Source organism: Artemia franciscana, chromosome 6 (genome assembly GCF_032884065.1).
Source record: "Artemia franciscana chromosome 6, ASM3288406v1, whole genome shotgun sequence".
NCBI lineage: Eukaryota > Metazoa > Arthropoda > Branchiopoda > Anostraca > Artemiidae > Artemia > Artemia franciscana.
Window position 1 is genome coordinate 1,560,362 of NC_088868.1, and position 21,112 is coordinate 1,581,473.

Below are 21,112 nucleotides of genomic sequence, written 5' to 3' on the forward strand. Positions count from 1 at the left end.
CCTCGGCTTGAAAGCATCCGTGCTTTAAGCGGTGAATATAGTGTTGGTATATGCTTTGAGCAATGGTTTACCGCTAAAGCAACGGTCTAAGAGCAACTAGGGTAAATTGTCAATTATAAATGACATTTAAGCTTGAAAGGAATATAGCGTTGGTATCACCCGATTGGACACATTTTATGACAAATTTCGCCCCCCCCCCGCTAAAAATACGCTAGTGTGTTGAATTGCACGAAGTTGCTCATCTTTTGTATGTGACTAAAAGGATTTAACAAGAAGATGTTTTCTTTCCTATTAGAAATAGAAGAAGTAAGGAAAAACAGCTGTTAAAACAGCTGTTTTTTATTTTAAAAAAGCTGTTTTCTGTTTTTTCGAAAAACAGAACAGATTACAGAAACAGGTCACCTGTTTTTGTTTGACCTGTTTCTGTTTCTGCTCTGTTTTTTTTCTAACTGTTTTTTTCTGTTTCTGTTTTTCTCAAAAACAGAAACAGTGCCGATGCTTAATTTGAATCTACTCTAAACTGAATTTATCACATAGTTACACAAGGCTTACGAATTTTATCACCAGCATTAAACTAGAAATCAAAAGTACAGAGGCAAAACGCAATTGCAATAATCGGTGATAACAAAACATACAAAACAATGTTGCCAACAACGACAAATAAAATAACGGGCTTCTCAGATTTGGCGTTCTTTTTGAGGCACTGCTGAGCAATAAGTCACCTTGACACTTTACTACTACTACTAACAATTCACGGTATCTACTACTGACAATTCACCGTAGCATCAAGCTGCATGAGGCCAATATAGCTATGCGCGCTACTCCTCCATCTCAATATTTTCAAAGCCTCCCTATTTTCACCCTCACTGGAAGTCCCTATTTCACCTAAATTTTCCTGCTTTCCGTTTAGCCCTTGTCGGTTTCTGAAAAAGGACAATGTTCGGTAATCTGCTCCTCTTCATCTGCTAAACTTGCCCAAGCAACCTCAATTTCTCTCTCATTGTAGCCACAGAAATTGGAATTGAACCACGCTTTTTGTACAGCCTACTGTTTGAAATACGGTTATTCAGTCGGGTAAGAACACCTTGGGCCTTTGGTTATTCTACTTTAAACAACTTTACTGCTCCCGCCGTCTTTGCTAATAAAGCCCCCAAGGTAAGTAAACCTGTCCACTTCATCGATCTTTTCGCTACCCAACGTCACTTTTTCATCTTCACTTATTCCTAGCCTTAGCGATAGTGACTTAGTCTTCTTAATGTTAATTTCGAAACCCAAATTTTAAGGTTTTCGCCTATTAAGAAATGAGTTTTTGGGTTTTTTCTGGTTGTTTTGTGGGGAAGGGAGTCTTGTTCTAAGTTGCACCTCATTTTTAGCTGGAATTTTTTTTTCTATTCGATTATGCTTGTAAATCTCCCTCCGTTGAAGATTTTTCCCAAAAAATTCCTGCCCTAGAAAATTTCCCTCCTGAAAATTTTTCTCGCATAACCCCTCTCCCCAGACAATTCCCTCCTTGCTGAAAATCATCCTGGAAAATTTTCCCGGGACAACACTACGTGAAAATTCTCCTTAGTTTTATTTGAAAAATATTTTTGTTTGTTTAATTTCTGATCGTCTTCAAATCATACCACTCATGTACTCAGCAATACACAGGGGACGGACAACGTCGACGTACTTCTTCGAATTACGGTCCCAGCGTTTGCAGTTATCTGAAGGTTCGGCGCCGACAAATGACGAAGCAATGCAGACGCTCTTGTTGTCGAACCACTTCGTAACCACTATACCGCTATTGGTCTCAACTCTGTAGTCAAAACTTCCTCTTCCCTTTTTTTCAGTAAATCGTCAGCTTCGATATTGCAACCTTTCAGTCTGTTTGTCCTGACGGTGCCAGCTGAATGAATCCCGTGTAAAAGGAGCTCGCGAATCAGTGGTATACTTGTGTAATAATTGTCAAAAAAGAGCTTGAAGTTTTTGTCTCTTGGAATCTACTCTGCTAGTCTGAGCACAACCTCTGATTTGCTCGCAGTCCGTCTATAACCGGCCGAAGTTTAAAAAGAGAGTCATAGCCGTCTTGACCTTTTGGAACAGCAAGATGGTTATCGTTTGCATGAAAAAATCTTCGAAGGGTTTTGAACCTGTCTCTGGGCATGACATCTGCAATGAGGGGAAACCTTGTAGCTCTATTCCAGTGTTGAGACATTGTGGGCTGTTTTATTAGGCCCATGAGCATGTGGATTCCCAGGAACTGTCCCATCTCTTTATTGGTGACTTTCAGTTGGACACCCTCCTTCTGCATCGCATACAAATTGAACTGAAAAACAAGGCGTTCGACCATGTCATCGTCGAACATCTGCTTGAAATATTCAATAGGGATTGGAATTTCCGGAGGAGGTGGAGGAAGAGAAGACTTCCAGGTTACATCGGGGGATTCAAAGTTTTGTTTTCTCCATCGAAATTCTCTGGAAGATGAAGATTGGAAAGGTGTTGCTGTACCAGAGGTAGATGGGTCACTAATGACAGAGGCAACCAAAGGGTATGGTGGTGGAGATGCACTTCGGTTGACGATGTGTACGTGAGTCAGTGACGATAAAGGTAAATCATCTTCATCAACGTTGTATTCAAGGGAGGGGTCGACAGGGGGGTTCCAGTCAGGATCGTTATCATCTTCCTCGTGGTCAAGGTCCTCATCGTCTTCTATTTCCAGATCAGACAGTTCTCCATCTGGTTCAAGAATATACTGAACAGCTTCGTCCCGTGAAAAGATGTGGTTCGCATTTCGTGTAGTCTGGCTTCTGAATAATCTTTCCTCCCTCTTTGACATGATAGCACTAAAAATAAAAAAATCATTAATTGTTGAAATTAATTTAAATTGTTGTTTGATATAATGCATGTCAATAAAAAAGTAGGTGTAATATTTATCATTTTATTGAAATTTACAAATATCAGGCCGGTCTCCATCAAATTTGACCAAATATTTGGATAAGTATGGTTTCTTGGACAAAAGAATTGTTTAGGTTTTCTTAGCTTTCTCTATATCAAACACTATATCTTTATATCTTTCATCAGATTCAGCACACAGATAATAAAACAACAGAAAAGAATCCAACTTTTTTGCTTTTCTGCATCCAGACATTTTCCTTCAAGTCAAAAGTTTGATAACATTTAGTCTTCTTAGCTTTCAGTAACGTTTTGACTAAAATATCCCTTATCCTATAATTAGATTCAGGGCTAATCTATTTCACTAAATTTTTTATGCTTTACCATTAAAAATTACCAGAATCATGAAAAATCACTTGTTTTTTGAAAAATAATCACTAAAAGTCACAAACTAGGTAGCACAACTACAAAGCTACCACAACTAAAAATTCTAAGGTTACAAAGAAATAACAAAAACATGCGAACAAAATGATAGCCCCCGTAACACAAAACCGACTATTAAAACGTTTGTTTTACCTTCATGGCCGGTTGATGCCTTATGGGATCAAGACAAATGAGTGGCCCTACCGGTAAACCAGAGACCCCCCACCTCAAATAATTAGTCTTATTTGATATTCTAATCATTCTTTATCTGCCCAATTTTTTCTTTAACTGTAACGCTCCAAACAAAGAAAATAAAAAATAAAATATTTCCCTTACCTTCAGTAGTTCCTTCAATTACAAAACAAAGAACTGAAATGACCCGGGTAAAGCCCAACAGATGTTTGTGCGTCTAAACGGGTATTTATTCGAAAGAACTCGATGTCCGCTATCTGATGGTATAATTTACGATTCAATTTCTTATAACTAGATGGCACTTATGCTGCAGCAAAGACTGTGATTCCAATTGTAATCACACGCCATGAAAGAAAGCCCTTCGATCAAAGTATAAGGAAAGAAGAAGAAATGACACGTTCAGACAAGCGTTATTCATTTAAGAACGGAAACATCTTGCCTGAGAAAGAATGGGGCTGAATGTGAGAAGATTCAGGCGGAACTTAGACTCTCATGTGTAAGTTATCAACTGGCCATTATTAAGTTAGCCTAGTGTTTTAGATTAAAACGTTACTCAATTTGTTAGTAGCATGTGATTGGAGCCTAAAGAAATGTAGTCACCACCTTTTGACATGGAAAAAGAATAGTATATAGGCTTATATAAAAAGGTACTATCCAATCTCCCTAGAAAGACAAATAGGGCAAATTTTCTTGTCAACTAGTTGACAAATTTGATTATTGCTAGCCTATAGGACTGACCAAATTATCCAACTAAATGGCAAAAATATTTTTCTTTATAGGGAGATTAAATAGTACCTTTTATATAAGCCTATATGCTTTGTTATCCATTTGTCAAAGGATAGACATCCAAAAAATAGACCTATAACCCAAGATAGGGTAAAATTCTAGTTTAGCTACTTTTTGCCATCTATTTATAAGCAGATAAAATCCATTAATTTTTATAAATAAATAAAACAAATGTTTTATCCAATTTATATGTCTTAAACTAAGGTTAAAATTATGACAGTTCATATAACTGTCATGTGTACTTACCAATAAAGTGAACATACCACTTGATGCCTTTTTTATGCTCTTTACAAATATAATAATTGTTTCTATTGTAAATTTGAATTGAAGCACCTTTTGGGCTCTTAAAAATGACAAATTTTGTATTAAAGTATAAGCTATTGCTTGTTTTCCACAAAATAATGCTACATTTTCTCAGCACCTTCTTTTTCCATTGTCATAAAAAAAATGATGCTACATTTTCTCTGTGCTAAAACTATTTAGAATAAGATTAGTTAGGGTTAAAAAGTGTTTAAATTTGAATTTATGGTAGAAGCAATTATTATATTTGTTAAGAACATTAAAAAAGGCATTAAGTGGTAATTTCACTATATTGGTAAGTCAGTTATATGAACTGTCATAAATTTACCAAACTAAGTAAGCTGCTATTTTAACAAAGCTTGATTTCATTTACAGTAAGAAAATTTGTACCTATTAGTTTTCTAGATAGAGGAGGGGTATTACCTTTTTAAGCCTAGGAAGGTCAAAATTGTTGAAAATTTGATTAGAAGCTTAAAAAATGTTTAACAAAAAAAAATGCTCAGTTGATATTCTAACTACAGGGCAACTCTAAAACAGTATCTGGTATATCTTTACCATTTTTTGTAACTTTTAAGCTTAAAAAAAAGATATCCTTATATCTAAGCTTATTTATACCCACAGTAACATTCAAGTTTCACAGCACTTTTTTTTTTATTAAGCTGTTTAGTGCTGTAGATGGTTGAAATATTCAAGCTAATCATATACTTATTCCAATAAATAGCTTGCCCTATGAAAGACTTTTTTATGTACAATAAACAGGTGTAAATTCTAAAAATACAAAAAATTATTGATATAACTAGCCTATTTGTGATCACTCTTAGCAAGTGATATTTACAGCTCTAAGACAAAGAAAAAAATCTCATAAGAAAATCAGTAGAGAGGAAAAATATGCTGAACCCTAAGTGTAACTGTTAGAATTTAACAACTTATGAAGGTCTCTTAAAGTATATTGATGTAGAATGTGGATATTGAATATTGATGCAGATATTTGTGAACATGATGCAGAACATGATATAGGTATCAAGAACATTGATGAGGGTATTTCAGCAAAGATATAGAATGTGCAGATTAATGCATAGATTAGGCAAAACATAAATAGCATTGGATATTTCCTATGTCAAGAATATGAACTTGAAATATCTGTCTCTGCATGAATATGTATTTTTGAAATTAATAAGATTTATCAAAAAAGGCATTTTCTAGGCTAAACCAAAGACAACAATAAACATGAAGAATATGCACATCATCTGTGTAGTAATAGCTTGCTACATTGCTTATATATATGCATATGACAAGCTGCTGGAAGGAACAATTTTGCCACCAAATATCTCTGATCCTATCCTCACTGTGCTCCTGGTATTGGTTCTTCTCAGTTTTAGAAGAGAACAATTTCGGCTTAAACTAACAATACATCTTGTACTACATCTTTCCTTTGGTAAGTGTTGCCATTTTTTACCTTGATGAAAAAAAAATTAGGGCTTGTCTGCCATTTCCTTCTGTTTATTAGCAATAATGCCAAATTCAGATTCATGTATTCCCTATTATTCTACTTTTCAACTGATCTACTACAAAAATAAAAAGTGGCATTTTAAAAAGAATTAAAAGTCCTTCCCTTTCTTCAGTTCAAATTTCCTTCTATTTTTTTGCAGTAAACATGTTAAAAATGCTTATGGTTATTGATGCTAAAGTTCAAGGAGTACATACAGGGCTACACTAATCTGCAGCAAAACACCAACTGGTATAGATCTGCTAAACATATGTAAACTCAATGATCTGTAGGACCATTGGTGGATTATTCCATGGGGAATACATGGGATATTTGCTCAGAAAATCTGCTGGGTCTTATCCATGGATATCACCCAGAGCTCAGCTTTTTGAATCTACTGGAGCTTGGCTGAGGAAATAAGAATTTGAATTGGAAAATCAACTGGGATTTGAGTAAAGAATATACCAGGTGCCAGCCACTTGGGCTTTGTTCAGGGAATCTATAAAATTTTCTCTCAGAAATCTAAAAAAGCCTGTTAGCATTGCACTGTTAGCTGAGTATTATCAGTAATCTCAAGGGATGCAACAAATACAAGACTCCCTGTTCTGTCCCTGATTCCACATTATATTCTGAAACAATTCCTGATTACAGGAATACAAAGTAGGAATTACTTTTTTTGGTATCCATAAGATTTACCAGACTATAAATAGCCATGTCATATAATCAATTAATCATGTGTTCTTTTTAAATGTTTCTGGTGCATTTTTGAATATCAATAATTTGCTGATTCTGAATTTTAGGGTTTAAAAACAAATAACAAAAAAAATTCAAACTTAAATCAAATGTCAGCAATTTAATCATCGTTTTCATCACTGGTATAAAGAGAAATACGACAAAAAAAAAATAATGTATACCTTCTAAATGACCTTACCTTTTGCAATATTTTTCTCTCCAGTAAATTTGCTTGTATTTTTTGCTGAAATTTGCTGTGACTCAAGGCTATTCAAATGGTTTATAATGTGTGTTCAATAGTTATAATTGATTCCAAGGATAAATTTATTATATTTTAAATACCAGAGGGGTTTGGCAATACTTACCTCAAATATGAACAATTTGCAGAATAGTTCATAGAACTATGTTTTCTAGTGTGGAGCTTGAGATTCTGAAGTGTAAGTTGATCCCCAGCTTCCTTTCATTGGATAGATATGACTCTGTTGACTGGACCATTGTGTGTGCAATAGCCTTATAGATCCAGTGATTTCAGAGAGACCAGTCCCAAGCCCCTCTCCTGACTACCCTGAGTGTCAATAGACACTTTTATTTTGGATGATTTTGCTGGCTTTTTTCAGCCTAAGAAAGTTTTATTAGTCACTCACATATACTTTAATTATATACTATTTTTTATATACATTATATACATATACTATATTTTAATTCCAATAAATTCTCTCAATTTTATGAAAATACAATATCTGCCACAATTCTCCAATATATTTTTATACATTCAGGCTTGTTTATATGAACCCTAAATTAATCTTAAATCTGGTGAATTACTTAGAAGAGCAGTATTTATGGAAAATATATTATTCTAATCATTTAAGACTGCAATAATTGGTCCTTCAGCTTTGGAAGCCTTAGGCCATAGCAATGGTGATTCTGGCCCCTCTTATGTCTGGGCAAAATCTTGATTAGCCCCCTCCCCTGTCTCCCACAAAATTTTGAGGCCGAACAAAAAAGAATTATCAACAAAATTATTTTCAATTTATTAATCAATTAATATTTTTTTTTATTTGTTATTTATATTATTCAATTATTTTTAGTTTAATTTTATTTTGCTAATTAATTAATTATTTATTATTAAATTTCATTTATTAACTACATCCTCTTTTTTATTAATAAAATTTCAAAATTAAAAAGTGATTATAATCATTAAATTATTTCTTTGAAATTTTGCACCCCTAAAATGTCGGTCCCCAGGGCAATTGCTGCTTCTGTCCGTTTCCGGAAACTGTTTCTGGGCTGTAGCTATAAGTATATGCAAAACTTTTTGTACAGACAAGGGGGCAAATTAAAAGAATACAATATATTATAAATATGAACAATCAGTGAAATTCCAAAAAAACTTCAAGATATGTTAAGAGCCTTTTCCTAAAGACCCCTTACATATGTCTAATGTCAAAATTAAATAATACCAAAAGAAGAAAATCAAGAATGTTAGGTTGATTAATGTCACTTTTTTCACTTGTTGGTGCTATATAACACAAGGCTTTAAAAGTGACAGAAATCAAAGTAAACTCAAAATGTACATTCACACATTGGTAAAATGAGGCAAAAAAGTGAAACAAAATTAGTCTCTATACCAAGACTTGTCATCTGGCTGATTAATAGTGAATCAGGAACACATGAAAGGATGCTGAGGCATGTGGTCCCATGAATATTGAGTTGTTTTTTTTTTTATTTAATCTTTAATATCTTAAATTGTCTGTGCAGTTACCCATTTTTCAAAACTGAATTCCCGCAAAAAAAAAAAAATGGTGTTTGTGCCTGTTCACGGTTGTGGATTTTTCAATTATTGAAACCAAATCCAACAATAAAATATGTATTTTCCAACCTATGTAAATGACTGATTTGCTATCTACCTGCTTCTACAGCAAGTTTATATTGTATTACACTTCTAGTTTCTAAAATGATAAATGTTCTATCAGTTTCCTTGAATAAGTGAGTAATTTAGATAAATGTTTTAATATTCTATATAAACCTCTTCCCCATCCATATTATTTTCTCAACAAAATGTCAAAAACGTACTTTAAAATGAGAGATTTAGTAATTCAATATACTGTTTCTACACCACTCTCCCTCCCTGCCTCTCGTCTCTCTATCTTCTTCTTTTCTCTTTCTCTCTGCTACTTATTGATATTCTGGCTTGTTAAAATTTTGTGCTCTTATTAACTCTTTTAAGGTGCGGTTACCCTGATTGTTTTGCTGTTCAATGATCCCTTTTCAATTGCAACACCTCTAGGAAAACCTCTTTCAACCTGTCTCGTATCAGTAACTTTGGCGAGACTCTTCATGGGAGGAATCATGGAAATTGAGGTATGTTTATCTTACAAATTGGTAATCAGATCTTAATAAAACTTGATATGTAGAAAGATCTCATGTCTGAGATGCTCAGTTTTCAATTTAGATTGAATTTCGGGGACATTGGGGAGTGGGGCTGGGGAAATGAAAATGTTGGGAAACGCTTAGATTGGAGAGATCAGGATGAAACTTTATTGGAAGAATAAGCACAAGTTCTAAATATGTGAATGACATAACCGGACTGGATCCGATCTCTTTGGGGGAGCTGGAGGGATTTCTAGTGCTTTAGCAAGTTTGGTGCTTCTAAACGTGTTGATGATTAAAACAGAACAGCAAAATCGTAAACTCTAGTACAGAGTCTAATTTTAGGTTCGGACCTCATCACAAGTGCCATATGAGCTCTTGGCTCTTGTTTGTTTAAGAAAAGTTTCAGCATTGACAATTAATTTGTTTGATTCTTGATTATGGCTTATGTTCCCTGTGCAAATTTTGACATGGAAATTTCTGCTCTCCTACAGTTTCAATGCATCAAGAAAAGACAACAGTTTTGCCGTCATTTTATATCTAATACTCAGCCCTGTTCATTCACCAAATTATGTTTTTCATTTTAATGCTAATGTTTTTTTTTTTTTTAAATATGTCAAGTGCTCTTTTGTGAATATTTTGAAAAGTCTCAGTTTTCCTATTTTAGATCAATATTAGCTCTTATTTCATACTCTTGTACACTATCAGAAAATATTTATGAAATCTCATTATACTATGATTCTATATCAACCTATCACTGCTCTGTGGTGAATTGGAACGATTTTGATGTTCTAACCTTTGGGAAGACCTATTGTTGCAGCTATCTTTATATTTGAAGTAAGGATTAATTAATTAGTCGTTTTCCCAATTTGACCATCTGGGGGGGGGGGCAGTGGGGGGCCGGTTAATTCGGAAAAAATAGAAAAAATGAAGTAATTTTATCTTATGAATGGGTGGATGAAATTTGATATTTAGAAGGATCTTGTGCTTTAAAATTCTCATTTTAAATTCCGACCAGATCCTGTGACGTTGGGGGGAGTTGGAGGGGGAAACCGGAATTCTTGGAAAACGTGAAAATTGGGGTATTTTTATCTTACGAATAGATGATCGGATCTTAATGAAATTTGATTTTTAGAAAGAATTCATGTCTCAGAGCTCTTATTTCAAATCCCGACCAGATGGTTTGACATTGGGTGGAGTTGGAGGGGGAAATCTTGGAAAAACACTTGGAGTGTAGGAATCGGGATGAAGCTTGGTGGATAGAATAAACAAATGTCCTTGATGCGTGATTGACAGAATCGTACTGGATTCGCTTTCTTTGGGGGAGTTGGGGGGAGGGGTTCAGTGATTTGGCGAGTTTGGTGCTTCTGGACGTGCTAGGACGATGAAGATTGATAGGCGTGTCAGGAAGCTGCACAATTTGACTTGATAAAGTCGTTTCCCCAGATTCGACCATCTGGGGGGCTAAAAGGGGAGGAAAAAATTAGGTATTTATAACTTACGAGTGGGTGATCGGATCTTAATGAATTTTGATATTTAGAAGGACATCGTGACTCAGAACTCTTATTTTAAATCCTGACCGGCATTAAGCCTCTTATTTTCCTTTTTAAATCAATCTATTGATTCATAGAATTTTGTTAGAGCTCATACCATATGATCTCTTGGCTCTTAGCTCTTCTCGCCTCGTCACAAGTGCCATATGAGCTCTTAGCTCTTGTTTCTTTGTCACTAAGAATATATCTGTTATTAATACATATATCGTATTTCCTATCATCAATAGGTTTATTAGAACCATTCAGTAGGCTGATATAATGGTGGACTTTTGCTAAGGCTGTTTGGGAGTCAATCTGGGAGCGAAACCTATCCCATGCTATCTTTTTTTACTTTCTGCATATTCTTTTGAGCTTTGCTATTGCATGTTTATACTCATGATGTGTGGTAGGTGAGGGATGTTTCTGGAAATGCTTTCTGGCTTTTTTTTCTTGTTTTTTTGTTGTTGCTAATTCAGTCATCATCCCACCATGTCTTAGGCAGCCTCTTAAGATTTAGCTTTTTCTTATTACGTTATTTTGGAATGGCTGCATCAGCAGCAGCAACCAACCATGATGATAATTTCTCAACTTTTTTAGCTATATTTAGAAGGTTATATACCTCTGAGTAATCAAAAGATACAAGTATATCTTGGAAAAGTGACCAGTTTGCTTTTTTGGTATTATACTTTGGCTTGGGATTTGTGGACATAACTTGTGCGTTACTTAATGAAGTAAGAATGGTTCTATGATCTGTTTACAGTTCAGGGACCTTTGAAATTTTAATCATTGCATAAAGATATGTGGGACCAATCTGGAGATCAATTGTAGACGAACTATTATTACGAGAATCAAATCTGGTCTAAAAGTTATAAGGAGTAAAAAAAGAGAGATTAGTATCATTTATCAGAAGTCGTTCTATACTTTTTCCAGCCTTATTTTCATAGGTAGTTAATTCCCATAATGGACTCTGAGCATTAAAATCACCAAGTATAAGAGTTTTTCCTCCAACTGTTTCTTTCCCAAGAATATTAAGAATATTCACCTCGTGTTTTATAAAAGGATTTGATATTGATATGCTTACCAGTATTTAAGTTTACAGATACTCCAATCACATCTATTTCAAAATCGTTGCAAACTGTAGGCAAAGGGAAATGGATAATATTATTATCTATAAAAATTGCTTCAGCACCGAATTTCCTATTTGTACCCTTGTCTTTACGATAGCACTTATAACCAGCCAGGGTAATCTTTTTTTAGTCTGTGTAGATTAGTTTCTTGAAGACACACAATATTAACATTATTCTGTGTTATGTAATCAAATAAGTCCACTAGTTTCATTGTATTAATTGATGCACAATTCCATTGGAGTATCTTTAAAGGGACAGAAATATCATTAGTCATATATTTTTGTCAGATAATGGAGAGCCTGACATTGGTTGAGGATATTAATAACCTCACTCTGTTTCTTCAACAACAGATTTAGAAAATAGTGTACTGCTATTTCTATCAAAATGGTGGCCTTCAGATGTTTTGGTATATCTATTTGGGGAATAAAGGTGACTGAGATGAGGTACTGTATCAGCTTGGATAGAGCAATATGATCCTTGGCAGATATTGCAGACTTGGGCAGTAGACTAGGCATGGGGGTAGTGTTTTCCTTTTTTGAGGCTTGTAGTCATTATTTTTAGATTTGTTACTTCTTCCTGGAGGGGTAAAATTTAAATCAGCCAGAAGAGGTTTAGGGCTAGTCAATGGAGATGCCATACTACTTGTTGGGGATCTTTGCTGTGGTGTACTACTTATACTAGGGCCCCATTTCCATGGAAGAGTCTTAGGACTTTCCTTTAAAGTAGGAATGTTTTCCTTGAGAATACTGCCGTATGATTTTGCAACTATTCCCACTGGTAGGTTTTCTTTCCTGGCAATTTTCAAAACTTGATGCCTTTCCAAATATTTGGGTGTTGTGATCGCACGATCACAATGAGTTGTGATCTCCTTTACAATTGGCACACTTAGGCTTAGACCTGCAGGATTGGTGTGAGTGCTCTTCAAGACAAATATTATATTGGGTCTTGGTGGACTTGTAGTTTTTAGAGACATGACCTAACTTCATGTATTTGGTGCACCGTATAGGCTTTTCTTGGTATAATCTAAATGGCTTTGGCTGGCCAAAGAGAAAATTTTTTTCCACCATTGTTGAGAGAGTTAAAATAAACAAGACACTTTCCTCAGTACAATTCCAGCTTCATTTGGCCTACCCAGTCGGAAAGCCTCTAGCACTGGTATTTCTTCACCTTTGGAGTTCATTAGACCTTCTTTAAGATCTGCTAGTGGGATTTCAGTGGGGACATTGTAAATCACAATTTTTTGTTGTTGATTTTATGTTGATTTTAATGTGTATTTTAAACTAGCTGATTTAATAATGTTGATTTTAAACTAGCTGTGACATATATATTATTGATGCAGCTAATTTCTAGGGCTTTTTTGGTGTCTTTACCATCCAGTAACAAAACATCTAGGGCTCCATTTCTTGTAATATTTGCAATAAAGTTGCATTTCAATATTTTGTAAAGGTGTATCCTGATCTTTAAAATTTCTTTAGTTGTGAACATCTCTGATTTATTAGTTGGGGTCAAATGCACAAGAGGTTTTGGTAGAGGGGATCTTGTAGCTTGTTTCAGGTTTATTCTCAGTCCTTCTGGCTCAGGGGTAATTTCAGGAGGAGTATTGGAGATTTTCTTTCTCTTTCTGCTTTCAACTAGTTGAAAATTATCATTGGAGTCTGATTGACTACTAGTACAAGGTGAAACATCTTCAACAGCTAACATCATCAGAGGTCATCACCATCATCAGAGGTCAAACAACATCACCAGGTTTCATCATCATCAGAGGGATGTACATCCCCCCAGGGCTGGCCCCCTTCCAGAAGGGGGCCAGACACATCTAATTTTGACATTCAGTCAAGGAAGGAAAAAGGAGAGTAAACTATGTATAAGGCACTATAACTTATATACAGAGCTAGAAAATACTCGACCAAAAAGGATATTTGGTCAGCTTCTTCCTCCCTGTACTACAAGATTAAAAAAATTTCTCTAGTTCTGTAAACCGGTTTTAAACAGAGTCTGAAGAATTACCAAGAATTAGAGTAGTGTGGAGACATCAAACTCTGCCGGTTGATAAATATATAAAAGAAGATAAATAAATATATAAGAAGTGCTAAAAATAACCCGTACCTAATACTTGAGATAAAGTGAACGCAACACAAGAGTTAAAAAAGAGCAAAGGTTTTATTTTTAAAAGAAGTTTAGTTTTTGGATTTAATAGTATCGTTTTAAAAAGATAATCAAGTAAATCAAAAGAGTTTTACAATTTGTAATATAAGTACAATCTTGCATAGTCTTCGTACTGAAATAAGAATTTAAAGATATTAAAATAAACTAACTAATATGTGAGCAAACAAAATGTTCCAAGGTATTTAAATTATTTCAGCGAGACTGATGTCACGCTGTAAAAACTAGTAAAATAACATTATGAGATTGAGAAGCAAAAATGTATTGTACTCGCATCTAAGCAAAGCTACCCACACTCGCGAAGCTCCCAGCACCAACTACCCTCTTCCTAAACCCTTTTCGTCCTTCTATACAATCCTTATTTACAATTCGCACTTGTTATTTAACATGATCAATTCGTACAAATAAAAACATTTCCAAGGCTATACCAAGAAGAGGTTTAATCCCTGGTAAACAACTCATAAATCTAATAACAAGATTCTTACAGTACAATGATTGGAAGCACGTGTTGAAATTTTGAAAATGAACCGAAAGGAAAATATAGTTCGCAAAAATTGTAATTACTGATGATGGTGAGGAAATTTAGGGAAGTTATTCAAAAACTGCAAGTGGTTCAGCACTTGTGTATGGCTAGTTTGATGCAAACATCAAAGATACAAAAAAGAAGCGGATAAGGAAAAAAGAAAAGGACCAACCAAATTTCATTGGAATTTGTGACCAATTTTTCTTTTAAAGCTAAAAGGGACACATGTGAACCAACCCAGTAATTGGATTTTAGGCAATATGACAAGTAATCAAGGGTCAAAACCCTTCTAGCAATAATCCAGAGACTACGAAAAATGTCCTACAAATATAATTTCCAACTAACAGAAAATACAGAATGGATCCAAACAGCCGTTAATAATGCTAATAAAATAAAGGATATTTATTTTAAAGCCTCGAAAGGCTGAATTTGTGTTTCAGGATAAAAAAAGTTTAGAAACAAGAAAACGCTTGGAAACGTTATATTTATCTTATTTGTGTATTCATTTAGGCTGCAATGGACTTGAGCCTTGGTTTCATCTGTGCTTACATTTTGTATGAGACTCAGCTGATAATTGAGAAGAAACGCACAGAAGACACGGATTTTTTGTCTCACTGTCTGATGCTATTCGTTGACCTCTTGTATGGCTTCATCGAACTGCTCCGTATATTGCTAGAGCAAGGTAATTGTTTAATCTTTCATCTGTTGAACCAAGATTTTTTCGTTTGTATTCAGATATCTGATCTTGCTCCCTTTCCATCACTAAGAAATTGTTCAGGGCGGTTTTTTTTGCAGCTTTTTTCTACTTTCAGCCAGTAGACACATACTTTACCTTTGTCTATTGTAAAGAAGCATTTGCCTCTCGTATGTTTTTTCAAGGTCACTTCATTTGGAAGGAGTGGTTGTGGAGATTCTGGAAGGGGTTCATTCAGTTAGAGCATATAGTCTCTGTTCCTGGTTTAGTTGGTAATAGATTTCTTTTTTAAGCTCGTAAGAATTCAAAACAATTTTTTTTCATAATATACAAGTTTAGAAGTATTGCCTCCCATAAGAGGTGAAAGTCTAAAAATGTAAACTAATAAATGATAATGATTATACTTCTGTAAAAATAAATTGAATTTGACTGCACAGATCGTAGGATGATGTATTCTATGATTAGCATTATATATGACTAATTTTGTTTTATAAATTGTTTGGTTCTGTTTATTATTCAGCTTCTCGGGCAATGATTAGGTATATATGATAATTTCAACTGGTTCAGCATAAGCTTAATTTTCAGCTCCCATCAAAGTTCGAAAAGCAATTACTTCTTCAAGACATGCTAATGATAGCTCCGGCTATTGTAGTGAATAAATATATTCTATTCTATTACAAGTTGTATTTATTATTTTATTTATTGCTGTATATAATCTTCAACCAATTAATGATTGTCTATGGAAGTCCTGGATCAAGTTTTGATATTCGATGTTTTTACTTTCCTTGGGCTCAGAAATAAATTAATACAAAAATAGGTGTTCTTGCTGAACGTGTTAGATTCCCCCTTCTTTTTTATGGCACTTGGTATTAACCAAGTGACATATAGCAATCGCCAATTCTGTCGGTCTCGGTTTTGCTACTTTAGGCACTTCCAGGTAAGCTAGGACGATGAAATTTGGCAGGCGTATCAGGGACCGGACCAGATTAAATTAGAAACAGTATTTTTCCCGATTTGACCATCTGGGGGGGGGGAGTGGGGGTCGATTAATTCGGAAAAATAGAAAAAATGAAGTATTTTCAACTTATGAGCGGGTGATTGGATCTTAATGAAATTTGATGTTTGGAATGATATTGTGTCTCAGAGCTCTTATTTTAAATCCCGACCGGATCTGATGACATTGGGGGGAGTTGGATGGGGGGAAACCTAAAGTCCCGGTTTTGCTACTTTAGGTACTTCCAGGTAAGCTAGGACCATGAAATTTGGCGAGAGTATCTGGGACCGGACCAAATTAAATTAGAAATAGTTGTTTTCCTGATTTGACCATATGGGGGGGGGGGTTTCCGGTTAATTCGGAAAAAATAGAAAAAATGAAGTATTTTTAACTTATGAGCGGGTGATTGGATCTTGATGTTTTGAATGATATTGTGTATCAGAGCTCTATTTTTAAATCCCGACCGGATCTGATGACATTGGGGGGAGTTGGAGGGGGGAAACCTAAAATCTTGGAAAACACTTAGAGTGGAGGGATCGGAATGAAACTTAATGGGAAAAATAAACACAAGTCCCAGATACATGATTGACATAATCGGAACGGATCCGCTCTCTTTGGGGTAGTTGGGAGGGGGGGGGGGTAATTCTGAAAAATTAGAAAAAATGAGGTATTTTTAACTTACGAACGGGTGATCGGATCTCAATGAAATTTGATGTTTATAAGGATACCGTGTCTTAGAGCTCTCATTTTAAATCCCGACCGGATCTGGTGACGGGGGGGGGTTAGGAGGGGGAAACCTAAAACTTGGAAAACACTTGGAGTGGAGGGATCGGGATGAAATATGGTGGGAAAAATAAACACAAGTCCTAGATAGATGATTGACATAAACGGAACGGGTCCGCTCTCTTTGGGTTAGTTGGGGGGGGGGTTATTTCTGAAAAATTGGAAAAAATTAGGTATTTTTAACTCACGAACGGGTGATCGGAGATCAATGAAATTTCATATTTAGAAGGATATCGTGGCTCAGAGCTCTTATTTAAAACCCGACCGGATCTGGTGACATTGGGGGGGGGGGTTGGGAGGGTGAAACCTAAAACTTGGAAAACACTTAGAGTGGAGGGATCGGGGTGAAACTTGGTGGGAAAAATAATCAAGAGTCCTAGATACAGGATTGACATAACCAGAGTGGATCCGCTCTCTTTGGGGTAGTTGGGGGAGGGGGTAATTCTGAAAAATAAGAAAAAATGACGTATTTTTAACTTACGAAGGAGTGATCGGATCTTCATGAAACTTCATATTTAGAAGGACCTCGTAACTTAGATCTCTTATTTTAAATCTCAACCGGATCAAGCGTAATTGCGGGGGGGTAGTTGGGGGGGACCGGAAATCTTAGAAAATACTTAAAGCGGTGAGATCAGGATGAAACTGGATGGGAAGAATAGAAACCTGTCTAAGATACGTGACTGACATAACTGGACCGGATCTACTCTCTTTGGTGGAATTGGGGGGGGGGGGGTAATTTTGAAAATTGAGGTATTTGTAACTTACGAAAGGGTGACCAGATCTTAATGAAATTTGATATTTAGAAGGATCTTGTGCTTTAAAGTTCTAATATCAAATTCTGACCTGATCCTGTGACATTCGGGAGAGTTGGAGGGGGAAACCGGAATTTTTGGAAATTGGGGTATTTTTATCTTACGAATAGATGATCGGATCTTAATGAAATTTGATTTTTAGAAGGAATTCATGTCTCAGAGCTCTTATTTCAAATCCCGACCAGATCTTTTGACATTGGGGGGAGTTGGAGGGGGAAATCTTGGAAAAACACTTGGAGTGGAGGAATCGGGATGAAGCTTGGTGGATAGAATAAACAAATGTCCTTGATACGTGATTGACAGAATCGTACTGGATTCGCTCTCTTTGGGGGAGGGGTTCAGTGATTTGGCGAGTTTGGTGCTTCTGGACGTGCTAGGACGATGAAAATTGGTAGGCGTGTCAGGGAGCTGCACAATTTGACTTGATAAAGTCGTTTTCCCAGATTCGACCATCTGGGGGGCTAAAGGGAGAGTAAAAATTAGAAAAAGTTAGGTATTTATAACTTACGAGTGGGTGATCGGATCTTAATAAATTTTTATATTTAGAAGGACTTCGTGACTCAGAGCTCTTATTTTAAATCTTGACCGGCATTAAGCCTCTTATTTTCCTTTTTAAATCAATCTATTGATTCATAGAATTTTGTTAGAGCTCATACCATATGATCTCTTGGCTCTTAGCTCTTCTCGCCTCGTCACAAGTGCCATATGAGCTCTTAGCTCTTGTTTCTTTTTTTTATCACAGACTTATGCCTCATGCTGCTTTACTGGTTTTTCGTAATATTTTAACTCTGATGCTGAAAAACGCATTGGTTCTGAAGAATAGAGAGAGAGAGAGAGTTTATTATTAAATACAAGACAATACAAAATGCAATTCAAAATTGAATCACAATACACTTACTCCCTCTCGAAAGGCTGAATGGCCAGGGATACAAGGGGGATTAAAATACAAGCAACAGCAACAATGTAAGTAATATATATAAGGGGAATACAATATAAGAAATCAACTACCAAAAAAAAAGGTTATTCTATTATATTCTTTATTAAATAATCCTTAAGACACCTTTTAAAAGTCCCAAACGAGTGGCATCTATTTACTGAAGAAGGTAGCGAATTTCAGACCTGTTGACAAGCAATGAGGGGATTGAAATCTGATTCAATAGTAGGGGTAGGTGGAATGTAGATATCATTTGAAGAGCGAAGGCTGTATGGAGCTAAATCAGAAATAAACATTGGAGTTTTCCGAAGAGATTTTGGAAGATTGCCGTGAAGCTGATGAAAGACAAAAGAAGCACAAGAAATAATGTAAATAGGCTGTAGACTTCAGACCGGTGTTGGTGAGGAACGGTTGTTTTCCATAACCAGACGGTGTGCTTTATTATACATGACAGAAAGTCACCGCAGCGTAGACGGAAAAGTAGATATCCATACAATGGGGCAGTAAGAAACATATGACTGGACAAGACAAGAAAAAAGAAGTTTCAGAATAGATCCAGGAAATGTGTGTAAGTTTTTGAATGATACCTAAACTCTGTGACACCTTAACCTTAATCACGGCTATATGGCTTCTGAATGCAAGATTCTCATCAGGTAGGATACCAAGAAACCGGACCACCCGATTCTCTGGTCTACACAAGGAGCCTTGTGACACCTGAAGTTGTATAAAATGAGGGAAAGCTATACCAATTTGAGAAAATATAAGAAAATCTGACTTACCAACATTCAAGACCAAGTAATTTGCAATAAACCATGAAGTAACTCTCTCGAATAATGCGACAAGATTAGACTTTATATCACATTCCGTCTTCCCAAGGGTCCTAAGAGTGGTATCATCAGCAAAAGCAACAAGAAAATCTTTGTTAGGAATAATACTGGAACACGAAGCAGCATCCGGATGACACAGCTTGCAGCATTCCAGAGGCCTGGTGTTTTTCACCGCCGAAATCAGATCATTAACATAAATCAGAAATAAAATGGGTCCAAGAACAGATCCCTGAGGGATGCCAAAATATACTTCAAAAGGGCTCCGGTAAATCGGATAAATTGAAATAATTCTACCAGAAAGATATGAATCAAACCAAGGCAAAGCGTTTGATCTTCCAATACGCGGTAGTTTACAAAAAAGAATGCGATGAGTCACGGAATCAAAAGCTTTACGAACATCTAAAAATAAAGCTGCCGGGATAGGACCAGAATCTATTGCCGAATGAATGAAATTCGAGAAAGCTACGCAAGCATGCTCTGAAGAGTGACTCGCTTGGAATCCAAACTGGAAATCATGCAAAAATTCTTTTGCATCCAGAAAACTAAGAAGCCTGGACAGCATAGCCTTCTCAAAAATTTTGCTGAAAACAGATAGGAGAGAAATTGGTCTATAATTAGCAGGATCACTCCAAGAACCACCTTTATAAAGCACTATAACCTTAGCTCGCTTGAGAGATTCAGGTAAAATTTCATCCTCGAAAGAGAGATTGACAAGCTTAGTCAATGGTGGCATGATAGCAGGCAGAATGGCACGGATAACCCTTGTAGGAATTTTGTCTGATCTTGAAGAGGATGATCCTTTAAGAGCATTCACCATACGAGCTACCTCAAATTCAGAAAAAAATTCAAGACCATCGACTTTAAACATGATGGTCCAAGATAGGCTCTGAAATCGCAACGAAAAGTTGTAGAGCTTGCAGAGGAAGCAGTTGCCTTCCCTATATTAGTAAAATAAGAGGTAAGCTTTAGTTGAACATTTGTATCTCCTTGGATGGTTTTACCATCGAGTATCAGCATTGATGGAACTGAAGGCAGAGGAGGAGTAGGTCTAAGAACTGAATTAATTAAATGCCATGTCTTCCTAACATCCTTCCCACATTCAGAAAATTTCCTATGATAATACTGAGACTTTGCCTTCCGACACAGAGAATTAAATATACTCCTATTGGCCTTGAATCGTTCAAACTACAGATGATGAAGCCTTGTAAAGTTTCCAAAAATTATTTTTCCTTTTCCAGCTTTTATGGAGACCTCAAGTCATTTTTGGATTCAGTGGTGCTATCCTTTTCGGAGTATGGGGCGCTGGACCCTGATTGCAAATTTCCAGGATTCCTTCTTCTACTAAATCATAAAAGGAATCAAAAGAGCGGTTAAAATCTGAATAAGAAACCAAACTATCCCATGGTAAATCAGCCAGATGAGAATTAAGTAGACTTAGGTCAGTATCACCATAAGGGAAAAATTGGAGAATAGATGGTGATGCTATACACTGCGCTTGATCAGCACTCTTATATCGGGAAATAGTGGGAAAGCTAGACCTACGTTGCCCGGGCAACGTGA

At 35.8% G+C, this 21,112-nt stretch overlaps 1 protein-coding gene across 1 annotated transcript in view; it reads left to right on the forward strand.

The window, feature by feature from the left end:
* Window positions 1-3,814: 3,814 nt before the first annotated feature.
* LOC136027898 (ran GTPase-activating protein 1-like) overlaps window positions 3,815-21,112 on the forward strand; it is a 35,085-nt gene continuing 17,787 nt past the window's right edge. The window contains exons 1-4 of the mRNA XM_065705328.1: window positions 3,815-3,985; window positions 5,779-6,010; window positions 9,021-9,154; window positions 15,019-15,190. Coding sequence (XP_065561400.1) covers window positions 5,803-6,010; window positions 9,021-9,154; window positions 15,019-15,190 — 514 coding nt within the window. The 5' untranslated portion in view covers window positions 3,815-3,985; window positions 5,779-5,802. The remainder of the gene's footprint in view (window positions 3,986-5,778; window positions 6,011-9,020; window positions 9,155-15,018; window positions 15,191-21,112) is intronic.